Source organism: Schistosoma haematobium, chromosome 1, assembly GCF_000699445.3.
Source record: "Schistosoma haematobium chromosome 1, whole genome shotgun sequence".
Lineage (NCBI taxonomy): Eukaryota > Metazoa > Platyhelminthes > Trematoda > Strigeidida > Schistosomatidae > Schistosoma > Schistosoma haematobium.
The window spans coordinates 31,846,427-31,873,189 of NC_067196.1; the positions used below are offsets into that span (position 1 = coordinate 31,846,427).

At 34.1% G+C, this 26,763-nt stretch overlaps 2 protein-coding genes across 3 annotated transcripts in view; one reads left to right on the top strand and one right to left on the bottom strand.

Moving 5' to 3' along the window:
* The window catches only part of WDR81_1 (WD repeat-containing protein 81), a 54,339-nt gene extending 43,049 nt beyond the window's left edge, over positions 1–11,290 (top strand). Inside the window, exons 21-25 of one of the 2 annotated variants that reach the window (XM_035731476.2) lie at positions 610–914; positions 2,084–2,720; positions 4,921–5,093; positions 6,850–7,017; positions 10,088–11,290. In XM_035731476.2, the coding sequence (XP_035586911.2) occupies positions 610–914; positions 2,084–2,720; positions 4,921–5,093; positions 6,850–7,017; positions 10,088–10,198 (1,394 nt within the window). In that variant the 3' untranslated portion in view covers positions 10,199–11,290. Of the gene's footprint in view, positions 1–609; positions 915–2,083; positions 5,094–6,849; positions 7,018–10,087 lie in introns of both variants that reach the window. The other variant, XM_051215890.1, reaches the window with a different exon arrangement.
* Positions 11,291–12,258: 968 nt separating this feature from the next.
* Positions 12,259–26,763, bottom strand: part of BAHD1 (bromo adjacent y domain containing 1) — a 29,130-nt gene continuing 14,625 nt past the window's right edge. Inside the window, exons 3-5 of the mRNA XM_051215905.1 lie at positions 21,762–21,955; positions 20,742–20,843; positions 12,259–18,661 (exon numbers count right to left, since the gene is read on the bottom strand). Coding sequence (XP_051073727.1) covers positions 17,483–18,661; positions 20,742–20,843; positions 21,762–21,955 — 1,475 coding nt within the window. The 3' untranslated portion in view covers positions 12,259–17,482. The remainder of the gene's footprint in view (positions 18,662–20,741; positions 20,844–21,761; positions 21,956–26,763) is intronic.

Consider the following 26,763-nt stretch of genomic DNA (forward strand, 5'->3'; position numbering starts at 1 on the left):
TATTCAACTGAACAATGAATATGAATATTGTTGTTTTACAACTTGTCATAGTTTAGCTATTTCTACTCATATAATATAATTTAGGTTTTTACAAATTAGACTATTTTTAATGTTTGATTCTCAATGTTTACGTAATCATTTATCTTCTTTTTCAACCAGCTCAATAAATTGAATCAACAGTGTATTTCATACACCTTTGTATTTCTAATCATCATATTAGAAATAATTATTGCATCTTATCATTTTTTAAATGTTTTATTCTCTTGTACATCATATGCTGTTTTTTTTTAATTTAACGATAAAAAAGAACATTCTATAACTAACTCATTTTTCAAGTACACATTCGATTACTTGATTTTTAGACACATGCTTTGTACAAATTCTAATGGTACTCACCCAAACGTATAAATGGAGTATAGAACTGAAGGGACCTCGAACGTGTGGTCTAATAGTTGAAAGCTGAGTTCTTTTACTGTTAACTCACTGTTTTCTTTAATTATCAAACGATTCGGCTCAACAAGCTGTGTTTTTAATTGACGGACTGTTTTTAGATTTCGTTACATATTTCTTACCTGTATTTTTTTTACTTTCATTCTATCTATTCAACAGCTCCTTCTTTTTACAATCAGTCTACAATGGATTTATCTATCACAAATATTATGATGAACATAACTAATCAATTTCAACCGTATCATTTATCAATTAATTCGTTTACTAATACAAACAGTAATTCTCCAATTTCTTCTCTACTAAATGCTAATACAAATATGACTGGTTTGTTAAATTGTTTAACAACTAGTCGAAATGGTTATTATTTATTGTGTGGTTTTACAACAGGCATAATTACTGCATTAGATCTACGAATGGGACAAGTTATTCACATATGGAGAGAATATCAGGATTCAGTAGTTGATGTGAGTAATTTATTTTTGGTTTTTGTTTCATGGTTTTAATTATTTTCTTAAATCTATCTCTACTACGATTAAAAATTTTAAAACACTATGAACACCTTAACTAAGAGTTTCCACACTTGTAAAGGGTGAAACTAATGGTTTTTCCCAATGTGTACACTGTTCGGTCAATGATTTTTCACACAACTCTACATTGTTAATAACAAAAATGAGGTGAACACAAAATATTCTTTATATAATAGCTCAAACGAAGTTTGCAACAGTGTTTGTGATAAGCGTCACATAAAAATATTTCATCCGTTATTTGGAGTCGTTTATCAGAGCTGGTTGATGTTGACCAAAAAGAAATCGTCAATATGTTTGGATTGAGCATAAAAGCTAAATTGTTAGAAGTTTATTTTTCCAACATATAGCATCACTCATGTACAGTAAAACTATTTAGTAGAAATATTAGGAAAATGTGTGAAATACCAGATCAACATGTAAAATCAGTCTATCAGATTATACATGATTTGTATACCGATTATATACTTAGAGTATGTTTCTTCGCTTGTCGAACTAGCGCTCATCTCGTTTGATACCAACATGATGACTGGAGCTTTAATATCTCAACATAAACGTGGAATAAATATTTCATTGATATATGCCAAGTTTGAAATTGAGTGAAAACACTAACATATTGTACTAAAATGAAGCAAGTTACCGAATGTTTATTCTATATTCAAAATTTTCAAAATTCCAATTAAACAGGTGGCCTTTATTTTTCATCCTTAAATCACTGAAACTTAATGTAAGAACGACAAATATAGATCAGATTCTTATAATCGTCCTGGATTTTACCATAAGTGGATTGATTTCACCAACTGCACCAACACTTATTTGGCCAATCGAGTTTTTCGGCAGTTTTCAATGACCCAATATATAGCAGTTCGGTCACAGGGAATGCTTCTGTCGATTTTGGTGGAATACCTTGACTTTCAACGGAACAGATTGCTACCTTACTCATGAATTTTTCACCCTGCCATTTAAGTTATTAACAGGGAATTACTCCTCAGAGTAAACAGTTGATTCGTTAGTTATCTACTCCAGATTTTTTTACCATATTGAGTAAATTACATACTAAGCTCCATATAGTAATACTCCTTATATATTGATATTATTATTCACTTTAGATTATCCCACATCTTTTGAATGGATTTATATCATGTAACGACCGAAGTTTGTCATTCATTAATCCAACTAATTTATCAAAATTCAATCAGCATTCGTTATCAACTTCATATAGTGAATTAGAAACTTTTAATTATTTACCGAATAAACCCACAATTGTTTTAAAACCAAAATCTATTCGAATCCCATCAACGCTCCAGAATATCACATGTTTAACTAAACATCAAGAAAATCCTATATTTTGTGCTAATTCTCTACCTTCATCATATCCATTACCGAGTACAAGTCGTTTCCCAATTTTTGGCAGTGGAAGTGGAATCGGAGGAACAAATAATGTAACTATTAACTCAGATAAATCATCATTGTCATCCATAATAAACGAGACATCAACTACACCGCTGTCAACTGTTACAACAGTACCACAACCATACTACAATACTACTAATAATAATAGTGGAACAATATTAGCAACTTGTTCATATCCATTCAATAATAATAATGATAATAATAATAATATAAATGAAAACTTTTATACATTAGGCAGAATTTCTTCACATTTTCTACGTGGTTCCATTAGTGCCATTAGTTCATTATCAGAAAATAATTTATTATTAATAGGAAGTGATACTGGTGCATTAAGTTTATTATATTAAAGTTAAATCAATTATGTAAAATAGTTTAGAATGAAATTTTCAATAGTGATTTTGAAGAAAAAAAAAGGCATTTCATGTTGATTTGTTTATTTTGTTTTTTTTTTTGTTTGTCGATATTATTTACATACTAACAAAATGTGTATTACACAATAGATCAATTTAAGTAAACAGCACTATAATACACAAATATATATTCACTTATTCAAACATTCTGAAGTCACTGTACTATTCTTATTATTATTATTACCATTATTAACATTCCTTTATGGTGAAATGAGAAACACTAGATCATTTGAATACTTTGTTATACATATATGTGTATACTTTTGTAAACCGTTATTTAATTTACACTGATCTCGATAATAATAATGATTGTATCAAAAATGATTTTGTGCTGTTTTTCCAATGAATTATTTTTCAATGTTAATAATAATAATCACTGTTTATTCCTACTTTTTTTATTATTTACTCTATTTTTATGACTCTTATGTTTTCTGTTTTGGTCATCCGTTAGCAACTTACTTTTTATTAAATGCTGAAATATTGAATTTTTGTTATTTTCCCCTTTATTTTTCTCAAATACAATGAAACGAATATTAAAATGTAAATGATGACTTTATGTGTTTTATCCTTTTTAGTAAAAGAAAAAAGGAAAAAAGAAAGAGAAAACGAATAAACACCAGACTTCTTTTGAATGATGTGTGTGATTTAAATCCATAGATGACATTTTGTTTTTTAATTATATTTAATTGTAACTGAATGTATTAGGTTAAACAACAATTTTAATTTTTGTAGTCTTGAAAGGAATCTACGGAAACGCAAGGGATTAAGAATCAACCAATCGAGTTTATTATGTGGCAGTTATATTAATGGCAGCTTCTGTATTTCTTGTAAAAATTTAATATTATTAATAACATTAATTTTTTCTTCGATAATTTGACATGAATTGAACACACACATATACTTCTCTCTCTCTCTCCCTCTCCCTCTCTCTCTATCTTATCAGACAATAATTTTGGAATAATCATTTTCCCTGTTGCTCTTTTGCTTCAGAATATTAATTTTGAATGATTTTCCTCATTTGTTAATAATTTAAACTGGAAAGATAAAAGAATTCATGTACATTTTTATATGTTCTTTTACACGTTCGTCCATGTACATATATATAATTGAAGTATGCTAAATGATGGTTGGAAAATCATATAATTTTAAATTTGATGAAACTCAGTAACCAAGTTCACATTTAGATACTGTTTATTTACTGAAATCCGAATAAGTGTAGTGGGATAGGAAGTTGATTATTAATGATGGATTAGCTATAGTACATATTTTAAATGAAATTGCACGGTTTTATAGAATGTCACTACATTTACTTGTAATTTAACTGAAGTTTAAGCGCCTAAAGCAATTAAATTTGATTATGCTCTGCATAAAAGCTGTTTCATGTACTGGATTTAACCAAAACAGTTCTATGCTTGATAGGGTTCTTTAGGATGAATAACAAAATGTTGTTTAGTTAAATTATTACTCAACCCTTTATTTTGACAGGATCTTTGTTCTTATATCACATTAAATTTTGTGTGTTAATCTAAAACAGATGTATGAAGGTTAGAAATGATGATCTGTTATTAATATCAGAATATAATTTACAAATAAATGAATAATATATATTCATAAAGAACCCTTTTAGTGCACTTATCCGTAGTGATCATTTGTTTCAATATTATATCACTATTAGTTTTTCAGTGTTACATGTTTGTACCTATCCTGATTGATCTGATTCTTAAGGTTATCGAATAAAAGAGCATACATTTGGAGTACTGAATCTCTTGTAAACAAAGTTATTTTGAATGACTCAACCTTGATCAGTTTTCTTAATTACAAGTTCGTCAGTTAGAGTTAAGGATTACTGGAAATCTGTATCGAAATGCATTCAGACTTCCTATTAGTTCCAAATGGTGACGAAATAAGCTATTCAGTCCTTGCCACTTGTCCAACCGACCTGTCTATGATAAGCTACCAGATTGAACAAAGCGTCATTAACTACCTAACCAAACTTGTATTAAGCTGACTTTTAATTTATAAATCACCTACATTTTTTCCTTTCCATATAACCTTTTCAGAATAATAATTGTTTATTCGATCGCTGAATAACACCAATTTTATTTTGCTTTTATCTTTCACAGCCATTGCTAGAACTAATAATAAAAACAATATCATGCCAAAGTCGTCTGCTAAAAGTGACAATTCAAAAAGTGGTAAGATGAGTGGAAAAAGTTCAACTAATTCTAACAATAAAACTGATAATGCATCATCAACCGGCTCTGGTAAACAGTCCAAGTTGGCAAATGCGGTGAAGGTAACTTATATAATATGACAAAATGCTTTGTTATTTGTCATACGTATTTTTTTAGATTGTGTTTACCTCAAATTCAATGTTTTCATTTACGTTTTTCAGCATTTGTGGAATAGTTCCTTTATTTTTTATATTAGATCTATGATATCTAGAATATTTGTCTTTTTGTTTACAAAGTCAATGAAGTGTTAACCGTTATTCTCGTTGCTTATTGATCATTGATAAAATCCCCTAACTCACTCAGTATGATGGTTATACCTTCAAGTTGACTGATTTACTAGTTTGATCGTGATTTACCGTAATTATTGTTTTCTATGGTGATGAATATTTGATTTGAGAAAGGTTTTTTAAGTAGGTGTACTTTCGTTTCACCGACAAATTGAAATGTAACAAACGTCAAATTAGTAGAACAGTTTATGTTTTCTTTACTGCTGATGAGATGTATTTTCATCTTTAAAACCAGTTCATATGGATTGTAAGTAGTTGTTTTCCAGTGGCGTCGTTAAGTTTCTTCAATAGTGCTACATTTCGCTTCAAACTGCAGTCAAAGATATGTGTATTCGTTATTGAACTACACAATATAACTCATTTACCATATACTCATATCTGAGCCGCGCACGTACTATAATGTTTTTTTCATTTCTGAACAGATTTTTCACGTTTTTACTAAAAATTTCCTTGAGGAGACAAGATACAATTAGTTTCATCACATTCATTGATAGTACCTGGTTTTCCAAACGTAAATAAACAGAACTTTGTTTAAACTCAATCATCTAATGAATCCTGAGCTCTAATAAATATTTTTCTTATCACTTTGTGAATGCGCACTGCTGAGGATTCCCATATTCGAACGAAACGACCGTCCAGTGATTCCAGGTTTTCAATGGTGGTCTAGCTTAGATCGACTCGTGATTTCAACTTTTAAAATGAATATTTCAACAGCTGATAACCAACTTAAATTTTGATTGAATAAGAAGTTTTAAATGAGGATACATTGTCAGTGGATTAGGAGTATAGATTACTTTATTCAATATAATAAAGACGCCTAATAATAATACGTAAATCCTGTATTAAAGGAGTATTGCAAAGTTATTGTCATTGTATGCACAATACCTAGTATTAATTATTCAGATATTATTGTCGTGTCATGTTTTAGTTGGTTACAGTAACATTTAGTTTAAATAAATATCACTGTTGGGGAAAATAATATTATCTTTTTCTATCTACTATCTTTTTGAAATTATCTTAACTTTATGTCCTTTCTTATTTCTTTACTTAATATTTATTCGCAATTTTAAATTCTTGATTACGATTCAGTGGAAACTACTTTCTATTTTAGTTAATGCTTTGTTATTTCCCTGTAACAAAACAAGATCATTTTTTACATATCTTGCTATTTAATGGTAACATCTTACGTAATACTTACACTTCATATATCATTGTTCAGATGAGTGTTAAACTATCAAGAATTAATTATAACTGCCAAATGTTACTACATTAACTAAGATTGACCTTAGAAAAACCTTAAAATTTGTATGCAAAAGCAGTTTTACATTTATAATTTTGTAGAAGCCTTGACCATTAGAATATTTAATCCTTTCATTTGTTCGAAAGTAATTTAATCACTTCTTTTAAATTGACCTGGTAATCTTGAACCCAATTTCAAACCTATGGAGTATTGTAATAATTAGCTATTCTGTTTAGATTACGTCTTATATATGCTTTTAATATGATCTTCTGTGATTTACTTTTATTTAAGGTACGTCATATACTATGTGAAAAACAAAGTAAATGCTTAGAAGCTTTAGAAAAACTTAAAAATGGTAAACGTTTTAATCAAGTAGCAGAAATGTACAGTGAAGATAAAGCTCGTTCAGGGGGTGATCTAGGATGGATGTCCCGTGGATCGATGGTCGGTGCATTTCAAGTTAGTTATAATTTAATTTACTTGAGATTATGCATTGATAATTCAATTACTTTTATTTTGTACCTCATGATAACGTCATCTTACTCGAGATTTATACCATCATTGATAATATTGTACTATTCATAATATTTTCTCCTCATTATAAATCTCAGAAATATGTAAATCTATTAGTCCAGTACCTTTGAAATTGGTCAGTTTAACATGAACTGTACTGATACGAAAAATTATATAAATAATCAGCCAAAACTTTTTTTATTGATTATTGTCTTGATAGAAAATAGTCCGAAGCAATCTATAGTATCAGGGTTTTTAAATGATTTCTATTACAATAATTGCAACATTATCATAATTTTGTTACAGCTTTTAAGTTTATCACATGTACCTTCTGTATTATTTATAGTTGTGTATTCATCAAAATGTGTCATCTTGATATTTCTCCTCATATCTTCACTATCAACTCAAATATTGTGAGACTAAGAGTGTTACCAATGCAAGCAACTCATTTGTGATGAACCTAATAAATTTTTTTATGTTAGGAATCCATAGAATGACTTTCCGTTTAATTTATTAAAACGACTATGATATACAAGTATTTTGATGTGGTATTTTCTTCCTCTCATGAATTGACATACATTATAGTCATGAAACATTAGAAATACAAATTATTACTTATTAGGATATCACAAAAAATATTGTTATTTTTTTCAAGTAGATGTTTTTATTCGGATCTCGATTGTTTGCTTCATTTTTCCGATATTTTACACATCATCAGTCAGTCAGTAACAACGTAGAACTTCGTACGTACGTACATCAGTTCGAGTTGCCATACCACATTAGCACAGAGATGCAGTTGTCGATTCAAATCCCGTAGTGGTAGAGGTAGCAAGAGTATAAGCAGTAATCGGGAAGATTAGGGTTTGGAGATGTTATTTAAAGAGTATAATCCAGTGAAATAAATTTAAGAAGAGAAAAAAGAGACAAGGAGGAATCAGGAGATTAGAATTTGGGAGAACACAAAGTGTATACACCTGCGCCATTGCAAACGATTCTGAGCCATGTCACTATACATTTTATTTTTACCGTATATTTTTCAAGAGTCGTAATATTAAGTATCCCTTAAAATTGTTTATGTCATTTACTAATTCCATAAGTTTTTCTCATTTGTCCATCACTACTCTTCTCTATACAAAGCTAGTTTTATTCATACTGGTATACCCCTATTATTCAATTATGCTCTAAAATTTTTTAACCATACTTTCAAAAAAACATTATAAACATAATTAAGCACAATTACTTCTCGGTTTAATCATTTATCTTTCGTATCTTCAATGAATTATCAAAATGTTATCTATTTTTTGGATTACTCAATTCGCAAAAAATTTGGATAAAAAATCATTGATGTTCACTATTAAGGAAATTAAAGCTAGTTAAAACTTATCAACTACCATTTGGATTCATCGTTATGTAGCTTTATTTGGTTGGTTTTCAACTACTGAACATCATCTTGGTATTACCGTGTTTTTTTTAAATTATCAGTCAACCAGATTAATGCATTCACTAATGTTGGAACTTCAAAAGTTATTGCCATTGTCAAATGATATTGATATTCTGGAAAAAAGATTTTTTTTCATTTGTCACTACCAAACTTATAATTTGCACTTTGTATATTTATTTTTCATAATGAATAGTTGGAAATCTTTTGCAATTACAACAAACATGAGCCACTATTCATGTCATAGACATTTTTGTCAGTCTAATTTATGTACTGTTGAAGACTAAAACAAAAAGTAATGATTTCAATTGTAATGATCAATATTATCATTATCTCTAATCATGTTGACCAAAATCTTTATCAATATTACAAAATTATTTCTATGCTCTGTTTCTGCTGTCTTTAGACCGAAGAAAACATAAATAGTATAACTATTGTTTCAAATGATGATAACAAATTTATTTGCTTTTTAATAAACTAATGAATTTACATTGGGTTATGTCTTGTAGTAGAAAGTAGAACAAAACATAGATGTTAACTACAAAATCATTCTCAAAAATTGTATTGGAATGGAATCAATCGTCAAACTCGATACCGATTATATATTAGATATTGATTGACTTCGAGGTGGATTTCCAAAGTTCTAATCAAAACTTGCATCTAGTTGAAATTCAGCATGTGGTAGTGATTTATAGATCAATCTAGATAATTGTTGTATTACTGTTATAGCTTGTTGCCTGAGTGCCCTGTTAATGAGTAACGTAATAATACTGCGCAATCAGAGAGCAGTGAATTATCGATCAGACCAAGGACGCGTAAAACACGTGCGAGCAGCCTAGAGTTCTAACTTATCTTGCTTTCCGCCTAGCCTAGCCAGTTAAGTCCAGAACGCCAATCTCAGCCACTGCAATATGAATCATTATATTTCAAACATACTGAGTTTATATACCAATCAAACAGACCACAACGTACCATAAAATAGAAAACAATATTTATACAAGATTTGGCCAAATGTGACTGTGAATGTGGGAGGTAGTGATTAATAAATAGAGAATCATTCAAGAATGCAAAATCTTATAATAAAAGTTCATAGGTCAAAATAAAGCTCATAATAAGAGAGACATGAATATGAATAGTTTAGTTAATTAACAATTATACGATAAAAATATACGTATAGTATTGGTCCATAATGGATCTCAAAAGTTACCATTCATTATACTTATCGGGACCTAACAAGTACATCTGGAATTGATTGAACTTGAGGATATATGCCAGTGTTACCGCGCTCATCACGAAACTTAAAGGTTTTAAAGTTATAATTGGGCACTGCTTAAGAATTTAGCACAGTTGTTCATTTTTCCATAGATTTAAATGGTTTCTTAAACGATCTCAATCATTACACACAAAAATATTCAGAATTAAACTATTTTTACACAAACCTCACAATTAAGCTTATATCAGTGTTGTTAATCAATCGCATGTAAAATTCATTATTCATATTTATTAAGTATTATTATGTTGTTTTACCAGAAAAATATCTATTCTTATTATGTTCTTTTTTTCAAAAAATTTTCATAGGATGCAGCATTTAACTTGCCTATATCAACTTTAGAAAATCCCAAGTACACTGATCCTCCAGTTAAAACACAGTATGGATATCATATTATCATGGTTGAGGGAAGACGATAAAATAAAAAACAAATAATCTCTTCGTTTGTTTGATTGAGGTTCACTATTTTTGGAATACACTATGATGTATTATAGTATACAATGTATTTGTTAAATATTAAATGTGAATAACATCAGTTATTTATATTTCGCATGGCATGAAACATAATAAATATCGTTGTACGTTCAATGATAGTAAGTATAATAATTTTTTGACGGCATATCTCTCTATAAATGATAACCCAAAATTTTGAAGTCATCTATCCTACAGTATGTAATTAATTATAATCACATAGTACCGGATTCAGAATACGAGGTCATCTGCAAAATCAAACTGAATCCGTTTAAAGGTAAATCCAGACCTTTTTGTATTGCAGAGACCTTCCCAATACCAATATAAAACTAGATTGATGCTTATAAAAACGGTATGTAAGATCGCTGTGTTCAACTTGGCCATTGATATTCCTTTATTTGCATTAACGTAGTTTCTTCGCTCTATATTGGCCTCTTTTATCTTTGCATCAGATGTTATCTTATACCTAATTTGTTACATCCGAATATATTCCCCCCAACAAACACTCCATTCATTCTATTACTACTAACATATGACCACCTTCAACCAATTATCTCAGACCAATCCCTATCTACCTAGTTGTCGATTCACACCAAAGTTTCATCCTCTTGTTGCCTTTAACCTATAATCGCTCATATGTTCTGTGATTTCTCGCCCCTCTGATGATTCATTTATTATTAACCTATTCCTTGCGTACTTACTTACACCTTTTACACCCAATGGAGCATAGGCTGCCGACCAGCATTCTCCAACCCACTCTGTCCTGGGCCTTCCTTTCTAGTTCTATCCAATTGTTGTTCATTCTTCTCGTGTCTCTCTCCATTTCTCGTAATGTGTTCTTTCGTCTTCCACTTCTCCTTTGGTCTTGAGGATTACATGTGAAGGCTTGCCTTGTGACATAGTTGGTTGCTTTCCTCAATGTGTGTCCTATCCACATCCAGCGCTTCTTTCTGATTTCTTCCTCCACTGGGATCTGGTTTGTTCTCTCTCACAGTAGTTTGTTGCTGATATTGTCTGGCCAACGGATCCGAAGTATTTTGCATAGACAACTGTTAATGAACACTTGTATCTTCTGGATGATGGCTTTCGTAGTTCTCCAAGTTTCCGCCCCTCATACAGCAGAACTGTTTTGACATGTGTATTGAAAGTGCTGACCGTGGTGTTGGTTGACAGTTGTTTTGAGTTCCAGATATTCTTCAGTTGTAAATATGCTGCTCTTGCTTTGCCGATCCGCGCCTTCACATCTGCATCAGATCCACCGTGTCCATCAATCATGCTGCCCAGATATATAAAGGTTTTTACATCTTCTAAAGCTTCTTCACCAAGTGTGATTTGATTGGTGCATGCTGTGTTGTATCGGAGAATCTTGCTTTTCCTTTCGTGTATGTTGAGACCTACTGCTGTTGAGGCTGCTGCTACACTGGTCGTCTTCTCCTGCATTTTTTGTTGCGTGTGCGATAGAAGAGCCAGATCATCTGCGAAGTCTAGACCTCCCAGTTGCATTCTAGTTGTCCACTGTATCCCATGCCTCCCCCCAGATGTTGGTGTCTTCATGATCCAGTTGATCACCAGGAGAAAGAGAAAGGGTGAGAGTAAACAACCTTGCTTGACACCGGTCTTCACTTCGAACGACTTTGTCAACTAACCTCCATGCACGATTTTGCAGTGTAATCCATCATATAAACTCTGTATGATATTGACTATCTTCTCAGGCACGCTGTATTGTCGAAGAAGCCTCCATATTGTTGTCCTGTCCACACTATCAAATGCTTTCTCGTAGTCAATGAAGTTGATACAAAGTGATGAATTCCATTCAATAGATTGTTCCACAATGATCCATAGAGTTGCTGTTTGGTCTGTACACGGTCTCGAAGTTGGGCGTCCACGGAGTCCTTCATTTTGCCTAACAATATCCTGTTGAAGACGTTTCCTGGTGTTCAGAGAGGAGTGATGCCTCCCTAGTTCTCACACTTGCTGAGATCGCCTTTCTTTGGTATCTTGATCAGGTGTCCTTCTTTCCAGTTTGTTGGTACGTGTTTTTCATCCCAGACCTTGCTGAAGAGAATGTGAAGTATCTTTGCAGTTACTGCCATGTCTGCTTTCAGTGCCTCTGCTGGAGTGTTGTCTGGTCCCGCTGCGTTGCCGCTATTGGTTTGACTGATGGCCATGCTGATCTCTTCAATTATTGATGGGCCAATATCGATTGAGAAGTCCGTGTGTGATGCTTTGATGTTGGGTGGATTCAGTGGGGCTGGTTGATTCAAGAGTTCTTTGAAGTATTCTACCCACCTGTTTCGCTGTACTTCAATGTTGGTGATTCTTTGCCTTCCTTGCTTTTCACTGGTCGTTTTGGTTTACAGTAATTCCCAGCGAGTTTCTTCGTTTTGTCATACAATTGTCTCATGTTTCCTTCTCTTGCAGCCTTTTCCGCCGTCATTGCTGGATCTCCCACCTGTTTACGTTTATCGGTCCTGATGCTCCTCTTCACTTGCTTGCTTACTTTTGTGCGTTCAGTTTTTGCCTTTTTTTCTCTGCTCTTGTTCGACTGGTATTGATTGCTGCCTTCTTGTTCCTCATCCTTGGATCATATCCAGTGTATCAACAGTGATCCATTCCTTGTGGTTGTGTTTCTTGTGGCCCAGAACTTCATGACATGTTGAAGTGATTGCCTCTTTAATCCCCTTCCAGTTGCTCTCCATAGTAGTTCTTTCTCCATTGAGTAGATCATGAAAGGCCTGGAACCTATTGCTGAGGACTATCTTGAATTTGTTGAGTTTGTCAGTATCCTAAAGAAAAGCCGTATTGAACTTTTGTGATATTGTCCGCCCCGTTGTCCAGTGCTTCTTAAGTTTCACTTTCGTCTTGACGATCAGAAAGTGATGGCCTGATGTTATGTCAGCTCTTCTCATGGTTCTCACATCCTCCAGAACTTATTGTTGATGCACATAAGGTCGAATCAGTTCTGTGTAGTGTGGTCCGGTAAAGTTCGTGTGGCTTTGTGTATGTTTTCATGTGGGAATATAGTGCCGCTTATGACTAGTTTATTGAAGGCATATAGGTTTGCAAATCTCTCACCATTTTCGTTTCTTTCTCCCAGTCTGTGCCGTCCCATGATATCTTCATATCCGGTGTTGTCCTGTTCCACCCAACTATTACTGAACAGCACACTGTGATTTCCATTCATTATACCCATGATTACGAACTCATTCGTCGAAATCGACAAAAAGAATAATTATTTCAGCGAAATAGTTATGGTATTCACTGTACTCTAGCGTTAAGTTATTTAACTTGGCTGATAGAATCTATTCCAATGCCTAAAAACTAAATCGTATGCTATATTCTGCTGATTGGGTAATATAAAAATATATAGCCTAAATGAAGAAAGATAGATAGTTAACTAGCCTGACTAAATTTCATTGCCGAATTTTTTTTCATGAATATCCAACTCATGTTCACAATATACTTTTCGACCGTTTTCACAGCTTCCTAATAAGAATTACATTACTGTTCGATTAATTTTTGAGATTAACCAACACACAGAAGATTTTTCATACCTTCAGTACTATTTATCACTCTACATGTATCCGCGAATGCAGTCAAATTGGAAAAACAGAAAGAAGTACCTACCCTATAACCTTTAAACGTGTAAACAAAAGTGTCCAATAGTATGGTTTCTATACGTTTATTAGAAACTTTGACATATACCGTTGTGATTAATAACCAACCTTATCCCATGTAGGTTGGAACTACGGTCATCATGCTCTTGAAACCTATGTTCAATAGGAAACAGTCATCGATCTTTCTTTTCCTTCCGAATATATCTTTTCTGGGCGAATCTCCTTGTAGTAACATCTTTAAACTCTTCAAGTTATCATTCAACCAACTGAGATTATACTAATCTGTCCCTAATTATCACCTATTTGTATTCAATTAAATCATCATGTAGCCATGTGATTCTAGTATCACTCTTTCGCTACCGTCCCATTCTAGAAACTTCTTTCCCATAGGATCTTCATTCATATCAATCTATCTAACATTATTTGGATCTACGATACACCATGCTGCTGTAATTTCATGTAGTACTTAGAATCAACAAACAACGTATTTAAAAAGAACTAACAGGATGTTTAATAATTTAGGGTTAGATGAACAGTAAGAATACCCATGTACTTCATCTATAGATTATGGTACACGAAAATTCCTTGAATATACCATAGGACGTAACAAAATTTAACGATTTTAACTAACACTATGTATACATTAGGAAAAAATTACATTTGCAGAACCTCAGCAAGAGGATTTCTCTACTTGTTCTGAGTAATAGCGTTGAAAAACTTATTCTAGCATTAGACCAATCATTTCCACTATAATTTCAGATTAATTAAAAATGTACATGGAGCCATATTTTCGCTTGCCAGTAATTCTTCGCAATCATGGTATACCTTTTGGCCTCTGATATTCCAGCAGTTCAGTGCATGTGCCATGCATTCTAATATAACCAATGAGTTCTAACGTTTCTCATCGGTTGTATCACATGAGATATTTAAAGAACATGAAAAACGATAGAAGCTGCTAGGAAGAAAGGATAAAAAGATGAGATATATTTGTGTTATGTAACAATGTTTCTCACATCTCAAACACTTTTTCCGAGCATCAGAAATCGAAGCCATTGAAAAAACCGAATATATTCTAGTCTGATTACATTGTTCTACCATTTCAATGTAAATAAAATTACAAGTATTTCATATATTACCTATAGCGAATACCACTATTGAGTATGATATACAATGTCGAATTTGATTCGAACACATTTTTTGGGAAAAACTAGTTTTAGTGTTAAAGGATGGGATTGCTGAAAATCTGCACGACAACTACCTCCATTGACCAAATTGGAATAACTATTCACTGTGCAATGTATACTATTAGAAATATTTGGGGTGAACTATTTACTTATTTTAACACATAACTATTAGAGCGAGGAGGCACCAAAATAAATTTACACTACACAATAAAAATGGGATTGTTAAAAGGTAACGAAACGAAGGTGAGTATAATAAAATAACCAAAATGAACACAAATTAGTGAATGAGTAAAAAAGTCGCGAGAAGCAGTTTAGCTAAGAAAAATAACACCAGAATAGATTCTTCCAGTCAAGGGAAATCTCACTTTCATGAAGAAAATTACAGAAGGGCCATTACTGACTCCCATTTCAATTCACGTCTCAAGCCACTATATTCCACTACCTCTAGAACACCGACCAGGGAGTCGTGAAAGACAGATGACTTTTTTTCTATACGGCGACATCATGTCATAGACTGACCACCTTTCCGCTTTTTCCAACCAATCCTAGCGTTGCCAAATAATGCACGACGTGGAATTCACTGAGACGACATTCGCTAAACATGTCCAAGCCACCAAAGTCAGCGTTCCAAGATGGTGATACCAATTGAATTATCCTGTGACTGAACACACGTTGCCGAACCTACGCATTACTAACATGGTGTCACCACTGATTATCAGCGATCCTTTGGAGACAACGATAATCAAACAGAGAGTTGTCTAATATCCTCAACTTGGAGGCCAGGTTTGACGAGCGTACAGCTAAACTGCTCCCATTGACGCGTTATATATTCAACATTTTACAGCCAGACTAACATCATGAAGGCACCTAAAATAGACCAAATCGGCATAAACCGCCTTGGTTTTCACCATACGTGGATCGATTTCACCACTCATTCCACCAACAGCACTTTCACAGCCACCCAGGTACATGGACTTCTCAACTACTTCTATCTACCCACTACCAAGGAGTGCAGGTTCAGCCATTCTTGTAAGAGTACTTTGCACTTAGAATGTATAAAGCACATACCATACCTACGGACACTGATTGGCAGCTGGTTAAGTGTGGATTGCATGGCTTCGGTATTACCGTACAGTAAGACAATATTATTCGCATACTCAAGGTCGAGAAGTCTTTCTCTAGGCAACAGATTCACACCACCATTACTTACATCCATCAGAGCTGTTTCTAGAACTCATCGATAACAAAGTTGAAGGGAAATGGTGAGATCGGGTAACCTTGCCTGACCCCGATCCTTGAATGTAACAATAGAGAGTAGTTGTATGGCATCACTGCCTGAGGTGTTAGTAATGTAGTGTTTTCAAGATGTTAATGAACTTCTCAGGCACACCCTTCTTCAATGGATAACCCCAGAGAACAGTTCTGTCCAATGAATCGAAGGCGGCCCTAGTATCGAGAAACACTATTCCACGAGTCAATATTTCGTGGGTTTTGGAGGGAAAGAGTTGCATTTTTTTAATTGAGGGGTTTATCAGAAATCTATGAATCTTACTCTTACCATAGTTCAAGATATTTAACTAATAGGCAATCGGAATCGTGATAGTAAGAAAAACAGTCATAATTTACATTCTACAGTTTGTTTCTCTAGAAAATTAATTTTTCTTAATGACCCGGAAAACGTCCATGTACACTAGGATAAAGTGCGGTACAACCGTGTGAATAAGTTCAGAACTAACTCGTATCTTTCAAAATAAACACTCAATTCTTATTTAAGTGAAAATATACACAATGAATTCAACAAATAGATTAAATTCTAAGATAAAAAGTATGATATACCATTTCAGTGTACATAAAAGGACAGCACATTATCGACGGACTAGTGATTATATATATACCTTAAAAACGAAAAGCTGAAACAAACATTACATGAGTAGAAATAGAAAAACAAAACTGAGAATGCTGCATTCTTTATCTGAAGGAGTAGTAAATGAGAAATATACAAGTGATAGATAATGACAATCACACAAAAAGAAACAATGAAAAAAAGTTATAGACAAGACAATTATTTAGCAGATTGGAAAAAGAAACCTTGTTTGTTTTCATAAATGAATATATGTGACAATATTAGTTAAAGTTAACAAAAAACTAAATTAGGTAGTAGATTTAGTAATAATAATGTAACTAGTTCCAGTAATCTGTGAAATGTAGTATGAAAGAGTTAATAGTGTCATTAATCTTTCATTCAATTGAAAGATAATTCCAGTAGTATAACTTCACAGTGATGCCCCATCTATTAAACAGTTGTATGGTAGGACAAAACTAGATGAATATGTATGTCACAGCTGAAATGAGTTTCCTTACATTTTTTAGATTTAATTTCAGGAAATCTGTTCACAGTGATGTAAACTGAAATTTTATGGTTGAAAACAACTTAAAGTATTACTAGACGTGGTTGATCCTGATCAAGACATTTTGAGTTCATTTTGGAATAATGCATCGGATTAGGATGTACAGGTAATTTTGTCATATCAATAAACGATTGTGTTGGACCTAGAGATTCGGAAGACATAGTAAGATGTGATGTCATCTGACTGTTGCCATTAAGATTATTCTCTTTAATTCTACAATCAAGAGACAAAGCAATCTGTTCACCATGCTCACCCCAATTAACGGATATATCAGCACTTCTTTCAAGGATAGACCTATCACAGCTGATTACAGATGTAGTAACTACTGGCCATACAGGTTGAACAGGTGAGAAGTTAGACTGACATGCAAGGTGGTTTGCTAGTTTGTTTTCACATAGTTGTCCAACGACAGTTGATGAACAATTGGTTTCCAGTGGCTGAACGATGGAATTTTCAGTCACCTTAGACAGTTTTTTTTCTAAAGATGAACATGAAGTGAACTGGGACTCTACATTTGGTGAAGTTACACGAATTTCTGAAATTAATAGATCTGGTTTAGTGATTTCAATACATGAATCAGTCGAATACATTTTAGGTGGAGCATTTAAACTGTTTTCGGTAATCAAGGTCTGTTGCGATTCGACAACAGTTGTTATACTTTCTTCAACAGCTTTATATTGATCACGATTTTTTACAGGAGTTGATGTTCTACCTTCATGACTGCCATAAGATAAACGCTCACATTCTCCGTTCATATGAGAATTATCAACAAAATGACAATCATTTTCGGCAAGTTGAGACGGTGTTATTGTGGTGTTTGTGTTTTTCCCCATAGAAACTATAGACGTTGAACACACTGTAAAGGGTACACTTTCATCCAACGAAGTTATGGGTTCAATAGTATTAACGATTTTATGAACATCATCCTTAAGAGAAACGGATGTGTCACAACAGTGATCATTTGAAATGTCCAAGTTATTATGTTCAGTAACATTTTTCGTTGTTAATGTTGTTGCTGGTGATGTAAAATGCTGTCCATAAAATTTGGGTCGATTAACAAAATGAGAAGATAAGATACACTGATTTCCAAATACAGGGTATTTAGTAACACGTTTTAGTTTATAATCATACAAACCACGGCAGAAGAAAACACTTTGACAACTGACATTGTTAAAACATTCATCACATTCAGATAACAACTGCTACAAAAAAAAAGAAATATAACGAAAACAGTAAATCAACTAGATATAAATACAAATGATACATCAATAAAAATGGATTTTCAAGAAATAAAAATAGACCTCAAAGATTTTTAAATTTTGCGCAAACTTTTATCATGAACTAACATCAATTAAAGAACTATTAGGAATAGAAGCTAATGGGTGCTTTTTTCTGATCAATTTAAGATTTTTCAATAATTTTTATCAATGGTCCTACAAAGTAATAAACCCCATATATTCAGGTTTCACGGAAAAGAAAAAATGGAATCACAGAGTAGAAATCAAACAACTATCATTTAGAACTCTGGAATTCAGTGTCTCCGAAACCACGATGAAACACTTGTCCAATCCTCCACTGCTGTTGAATGGTTCTGATATCAGTACATTATGAAAACTATCTTGGAAACCTACAAACCTTCACAGGCTTCATATTACTGTCTACTGAACTATATAATAAATTGTAGGGAATGGTTCAATAAAACACAGCAAATAGACATATGTTTCAGAACATAAAAATTAATTACGCTTACAACACAGAATCACAAGTGTCCAAATGTAACTTGTTAAGTGTATGCGATGGCGTATGAGTGTCGCTAACGATATTCTACAATTGTTCAAACATTAATGAGGAGGGATTCAAATGAATAACCCGATGCAAAAACAATACACATAAATCTACGAAATATACTTCGATAAAACAGTGAAGAGAATGCTAAATTTAATTTGCTGATTTAATGCTTTGACTGATACAGATTTTCATAAAAGTTTATGAGTTAATCTGAAATCATGCATTTCAAATGAGGAGTTATAACTATTTCAACAAAGTTGGGGTATTGTTATGGCCTTGAATCGCTTTTACCCCGTCGATACTTTGTTATGACTTGACCTTGATCTGTCTAGTCTAGATTATGACCTTGGCGCAATAAGCTGAGCGGTTTAACCTTGAAGCTAGTGCGCGTGAATTCGAGATGGGGTAGAGAGAGAACTATTCTAGAACCTGACTGGCTGGCAAGCGCGCAAGTGAGAGAAGACAAGACAGTTGGACCACTCTGAATTCGGATTAGTGCAAAAACGTACATGAATAAATAAGTGAGTATCCGGACCACAAAGTACGATAATTTGGGAAAATACAATTATGTCCAAAACTGGGAATTAGGGTAGAAAATAAGGTGCAAAATATTATGCTTAAATTACAATAGTTTCGGAACAAAAAGGGGTATGGCAACGAATGATACATCGAACGAAAGCTCATGTTCTGTAGAATAAAATAGGGACAAAAATAGATATAAGTGTTTTACAAGGTTTGAATGAAATGAAATAACGTCCCAAGAAATAGCTTTCGTAGTTTGTCTGGGCTTCTTATTTCCCTGTTCACAACAGGTATAATGAACAAATTAGAGTCGATCATATAGTTTTAGTGCAATTACCCCTAATCCAACTACCAAGTAGTTGAGTATAAAGTTGTGAAATCAGTTTTCATTTATTTCATATGAGAGCTGGTGATACCATTCTGTTAATCAGAAAAAGCCAGATTCCAATTTCAATATATTGATAGGAAGTTGAATACTTTAGTCGCAAAGCCATCCCATCAATGTAATTATAATAAGGTAAATGTTGTACAAAATTTATCTATATAATATCTCATATTCAGTGCATTAAGTTTAAAAATAGTGGTTGAAAGAAACTAGATTAGTGTAATAGAACAAACAATTACAATAGAATACGATAATTCTAGACATCAACTTATCTTTAATTTAAATTTACGTTAAATGTTAGCATTAACTTTCAAGGAAAATGTGTGTGCTCATCAACCTTGAGGTTATCCATGCTGACCATATGCAATAAAGTTTAATAGTGTTCTAATCTTAGCAATATTTTTATTCTCGGTTAATAGCTCAGTACAGTTACTCAAACACGATTAACACACTATATAATTCTAATCATTTTGAAACAAATTTGACTACAACTATTTGTCTATTAAAAGTGTATCATCAAAGCAAACTTGTTAAATATAAGTAGTATTTGTAAAAACAAGGAACTCTGTTGAGTATCCTGAACTTACTTTATCCATGAAAAAGTTGTCGTTTGAACTATTACTACCATGTAACCCACACTGTATAGATTGAGGTACAATGGAACTAAGTGGCATCTTCCGATAGCCCGTCTGAAATATTACAAGGAAACAATTTACCAGAATTAAATCTGAGTTAAACGTAATACTTGCCTACTTAGTTATTATACAGTTGTCAATGAGCCAGAACATACGCGGCAACTCAAAAAGACAATATTTCAGCACCGAAGGTGATGGAGTTTATCAAAGTTACAATTCACTGGCATATATGCCAACATTCAATTGTAGCTTCACTAAATTATTTGAAGACGGTATTCTGTTCTCTCGATATTAAATGATTTGTAGCATTGTTCGCTGTTGCGATTAGCTTATTAAATTCTCTTTATTTGAACACTTGAAGTTAGATCAAATCTTATAAAATACTCTCAGCTTTACCCATTTTTACTTATTTTGTTGTGAATTTCCCTCCTAAGAATTGATTACTTGTCTGGAAACTCATTGACTTAGCGACTACATAGTGAAGTAATCCCCTCTCCATTCATATATATATGTAATGATAAGTGTCTCTAAAACATTGCTAGTGCATTTCGATCTACTGAAAGGGGAATTTTGATGTCAGACGTAGAATACTAATTGGAGATAACAAATCCTTTACTTTTCGTTGCGCTATGCTGTTAAGTAAGATCTTTTGAACCAACGTTCTATTAAGAGACAGAAGTTGATCTGAACACATGTCACACAGTAAAAGCAAAGATTTATAACTGTAATAACTATAAATACAAACTATTATTTAAAGGCCCTTATTGGTGGACTTCGAAATACTTAGTTCGTCTGTTTAAAGGTTTAGAATATATGAATAAACCTCAACTAGGAAACCGTAGAATTTCAGCTCACGGAAAAAAACAGAAAAAAATAAATATTGCACTATTAATTTCTTTAGTATGCCATCCTAGAATGATGTAAAATTCGAAGAGATTATAGGAAACACTTCATTTAGAAAAATAAATTTACCTGTTGACGTTTAAGCTTTGCCATATAACGATTATATGCACTAACTGAAAGTACATATGCCTTGTCTTCTATACAGTCAAGTGGATTAGTGTCACGATGTCTGCTTGCATAAAGTTCATTCTTGACAAAATTGTGTGATGCACCAGATATATGTTCAGGACGATAGTACCATAGTAGAGACATCATTTTTGTGTCTACATAAAAAGATAATATTTTAGATAAATATCATACAAGAGTAGAATAGACAGACAATCATCCAGAACACTAAAGTCCAAGAGGACGAAAAATGAAGAAAGAGAGTCTACGTAAAATCCTCAACATAAACGTTCTTGGAGTGTATTACAAACTCACTAATTTTCAACCGTTGGGTAAATAAACACCTGCCAATATTATCATAACATTTGTAAACTATATTTCATTATCAAACAATTTTAAAAATGCTTTAATCATTAGAACATCAACTCTGAGATACAGGTACATCCAACTGACGAGTCCCAAATAGAACGAAACGCGCGTCCTGGATTCCACTGCTAACCACTATCCATCATTGCTTACAAATAGCTTGTGAATTAAGGTAATATCGAGGCATACGCACAGTATGCACACATGCCAATAACAGACTGATCAATTGCAGTCTTAAACCTCAATGGGAAGATACAAGCCAAACAATACCAAGTGAATTAGAAACTTATTCCTATCAATATAATACACAAGTGGTAGGAAAACAGTTAAAATATTTTGATTCTACTCAACTAAACAATTTTAATTAGCATCCGGCTCTTTTAAAAAGAATTAAATGTGAAAGCTGTAAATGTATTAGGTAAGTAATTTATTTTAATTTTTGTCATTTGAAGCTAGATTATTTAGTCATGCAGCTTTCATTATTTTCCTAGACAACATCATTCGCACAAACTTCTCAAGTTACATGTCTTTTCCATCATTCCAATTTATTAAAATGTTAGGAAATTATTAAAACGTTTAAGGATACGTGCCACTGATGAGTTTAATAGTTTGTTATATCTGAAGATTAAGTTATTGGTAAATTATGGGAACTAATTATAGACTGTTATCATATACATTCTTATTGTATAACTGTTAAGTAACTAGATAATATATAGTTAAGTTCCTTTTAACACTAGCTTTTATTTGACCTATTGACTACTATGATAAAATTTGCTATCCTTAAATTATTCCCAATTTATCAGTAATAGTCTTTCACAATCACAACCACTTTTGGCTTGATCTTGTACAATTGTTGTTTTTTATTATTTTTTGTATGTCGTTTGGTTTGCGTGTATACAAACCAAGTATTCTGAAATATATGATTCATACAGTGAAGGCTGATATTACTGCACTGGGCTGAACCGGTTGGGTTAAGCAAGTAGCTACAATCTCAGAGAACCAATAAGAACTCAGAGTTGACTCTAGGCTGCTCGTACTGGTTTATGTGCCATTGGTTCGGCAGTGTCAAGGTCATATAAGTCGGTATTCTAATTGGCGATCTTATCGTGTGATAATTAAAAGGGACAAAAGTCATAACACATTTAATAAATAGCATTTTCTAGAAGTGAAATGGGTTCGAAAACTCAAACTTCCAAGACCATCGTTAGAAACACTTTGTAGTAATGTCGCATATGTTACTATGAATAATCGAAGTCTTAAACGTGAAAATGAAACATAATTCAGCTAATTCGTAACGAATGTGAGAACTACGGAGATGAAATAATGGTATCACTTAACTGTCTGTCATTGAAAGGTGTACCTCAGAAGTACACAAACCTTGTGAGGGCTCTTTACTCGAACTGTCACCTGCTTTTGCAACCTCAAGTGGTGTCCGTCAAGGCTGTCCACTTTCTCCATTTTCGTTCAACTTCGTCGTAGATCTACTGATGGAAATAACGCTCTGATCGACTGAATTTTCGGGCATTGATCTCCTTCCAGGAGGTCCATATATTGACTTAGAATACGCAGATGACATAGTCCTGTTTAGTGAAGACGCTGATAAAATGCAGTCTTCTAGTAGCACTAAGTAACAATGCCAGAGTGTTTGGAATGCGAATCTCTTCCTCTAAATGTAAGTTATTGCTTCAGGACTGGTCTGCGTCAACACCTGAACTAACGATAGGGAGTGAAGTAGTCGAACGCGTTGACAACTTCACTTATCTTCGAAGTCTAATCAGCCCTCATGGGTTGGTGTCTGACGAAATCTCAGCACGGATTCGAAAAGCTCGCTTGGCTTCTGCCAACTTACGTCACCTATGGCAAAGGCGAGATATCCGTCTATCAATAAAAGGACGAGTATACTGCGCGGCAGTCCGTTCTGTTCTAATTTATGGCTGCGAAACGTGACCATTAAGAGCAGAAGATACTCGTAAGCTACTAGTATTTGACCACAGATGCCTTAGAAATATTGCTGGCATCTGCTGGGATTACCGGGTAAGTAATAGTAAGGTTAGACGCAAGGTATTAGGGTTGTAAACCTTCATCGACTGAGATGTTGTGCCACGTGTTATGTGTGCCTGAACACCGATTACCGCGACGTGCAATGCTGACTAGTGTTGTGGATGGTTGAAAGAAAGGTAGGGGCGGCCAGACCTAAACGTGGCATCAGTCATTGAGGTCACTAACTTCTGGTCTTATCCATATCGTTAGACGCAGACTACTTGGATGGGGTCCCCGTGACTATCGTAACCAATGTTTCGAGACTCTGGGTGACATGGCTCAGAATCGATCACAATGAAGTAGATGTATACACTCTCTGTCTGCACTTTTACCACGAAATTAAAATTACTTTATACCTTGATTTCTACGAACTAATTCTTTCTTCCTGTACTGTGTCCTTACATGCAATCTTTCTTTTATATATTACCTCCACTGAATTAACTACTTCTATTAATCCGGTATTCATCTTGTTGTGCTAATGAGGTATGGCAACTTAGACAGATGCACATATGTGCCTGGTCCTACGTTGTAGCTGACTGACTGACCACTTAACTGACCGAGACTCGATAGGTTAGACAGAACCGACCGCAGCTGCTATTTTGACGAGTTTGGTCGAGTTTCCATATCATGATTATCAAATCGAGATATATTGGCTGAACGCTCGTTTTTTACGTTCTACTGGCCCAAGTAGGGTGGAGAGTGGTAAAGCTAAAAGCAACAACTTAACGTCGAACAGTGAAGTCACACTGCTGGCCGTATAGGAATTGGGATGGAGTGAGGTGTTTCTCAAAAATAACCAGGATTTAAATCTACAGCGAGGCTACCTTCTTAAAATGGAAGGAAGAGGTTATAAATCATCGGTTCAAAAAAGACTACACATCACCTTGTACCACGGATTTCCGCTGACAGAGGTAAAGACTTAGAAGTAAGTAGCTAATACAACAAGAACTAACTGCAAAAAGTATGTAGGTAATGAGCTTCCAGCAGTTACCCCAAAGGCGCTGCAGACAGGTTCCCAGGTCTCTAAGACCACTGTAATTTTTATTTAATTTCCAGAACCCTCAAGAAGAGATGTTTCAGCACAGTGTGGGTAACCGGGAAGTGAAAACCGCCCTCATACCTCTAAATGCAATCAAACCCTATTTTCTCTACCTTTTTTTATTTTATTTGAACACATATATATTGGTACAAGAGGGCACCAAATATATATGCGCCACACAAAACAATGAGAATTTAAAAACAAGGAAAAAAAAGTAAGGAGCGTGAAAGAAAAGGTTAGTGTAAGGTAGTGTAATAATAATAGTAATAATGAGGGAACGGAAAGGTACAATCAGAAGATTCCTTTAGTTAAGGAAGATACAACAACTTTTCACGAAGAAAGTTAAAGAAGGTTACAGCAGCATCGCCACTGGCTTCTATTCTGAGCCATATCTGATAACGTCTCTAGCCACTGTGTAGCACCATCTCTCGGACCCCAACCAGGGAGTCGTGAAGGACCAACACAAGCCAGTCCTTTACAGCTTTCTTTCATACCACGACACCATTTCATACACTGACCACCTCTCCGCTACTTCCAACCAGTCCCAGAGTCGGCAAATAATGCACGACGTGGAATTCTCTGGGACGACATTCGTAGAACATGTCCAACCACCGAAGTCGGTGTTTCAAGATGGTGAAACCAATTGCTTTGTCGTCTCTGTGCCCGAACACACGATGCCGAACCTCTGCATTACTAACATGGTGTTGCCACTGAATGTCAGCAATCCTTCGGAGACAGCGATGATCGAACACAGAGAGTCGTCTAACGTCCTCAACTCGGAGAGGCCAAGTTTCACAAGCTTACAGCAAAACTGCTCTCACCGACGCGTTGTAGATCCGACCTTTCACAGCCAGAATAACATCACGAAGGCGCCAAAGGTGGCCCAGATTGGCATAAGCCGCTCTGCTTTCACTATACGTGCATTGATGTCATCACTCACGCCACCACCAGCACTTATGCAGCTACCTAGATACATGAACTTCTCGACTACTTCTATCTGCTCACCATCCAGAGTGAGTACAAGATTAGAATCCTGCCAGTCTTGTAGAAGTACTTTGCATTTCGAAGGTGCAAAGCACATACCATACCTACGGACACTGATTGCCAACTGATTAAGTGCGGATTGCATGACTTGGGCATTATCGCACAGTAAGACAATATCATCCGAAACTCAAGGTCGAGAAGTCTTTCTCCAGGCAACAGATCCACACCCCCATTACTTACATTCATCAGAGCTGTTTCCAGAATGTCGTCGATGGCAAAGTTGAAGAGGAATGGTGAGATTGGACAACCCTGCCTAACCCCACTGCTCGAATGGAACAATGGAGAAAGGTGGTTGTATGCCCTCACTCTGCCTGAGGTGTTTTTATATAGGGCTTTTAGGATGTTAATAAACTTCTCAGACACACCCTTCTTCAATAGACAATCCCAGAGAACAGTCCTATCCAACAAATCGAAGGCAGCCCTGATGTCAAGAAACACTACGATTGTTGGCCTTTGATAAGTATGACGGTGTTCTAA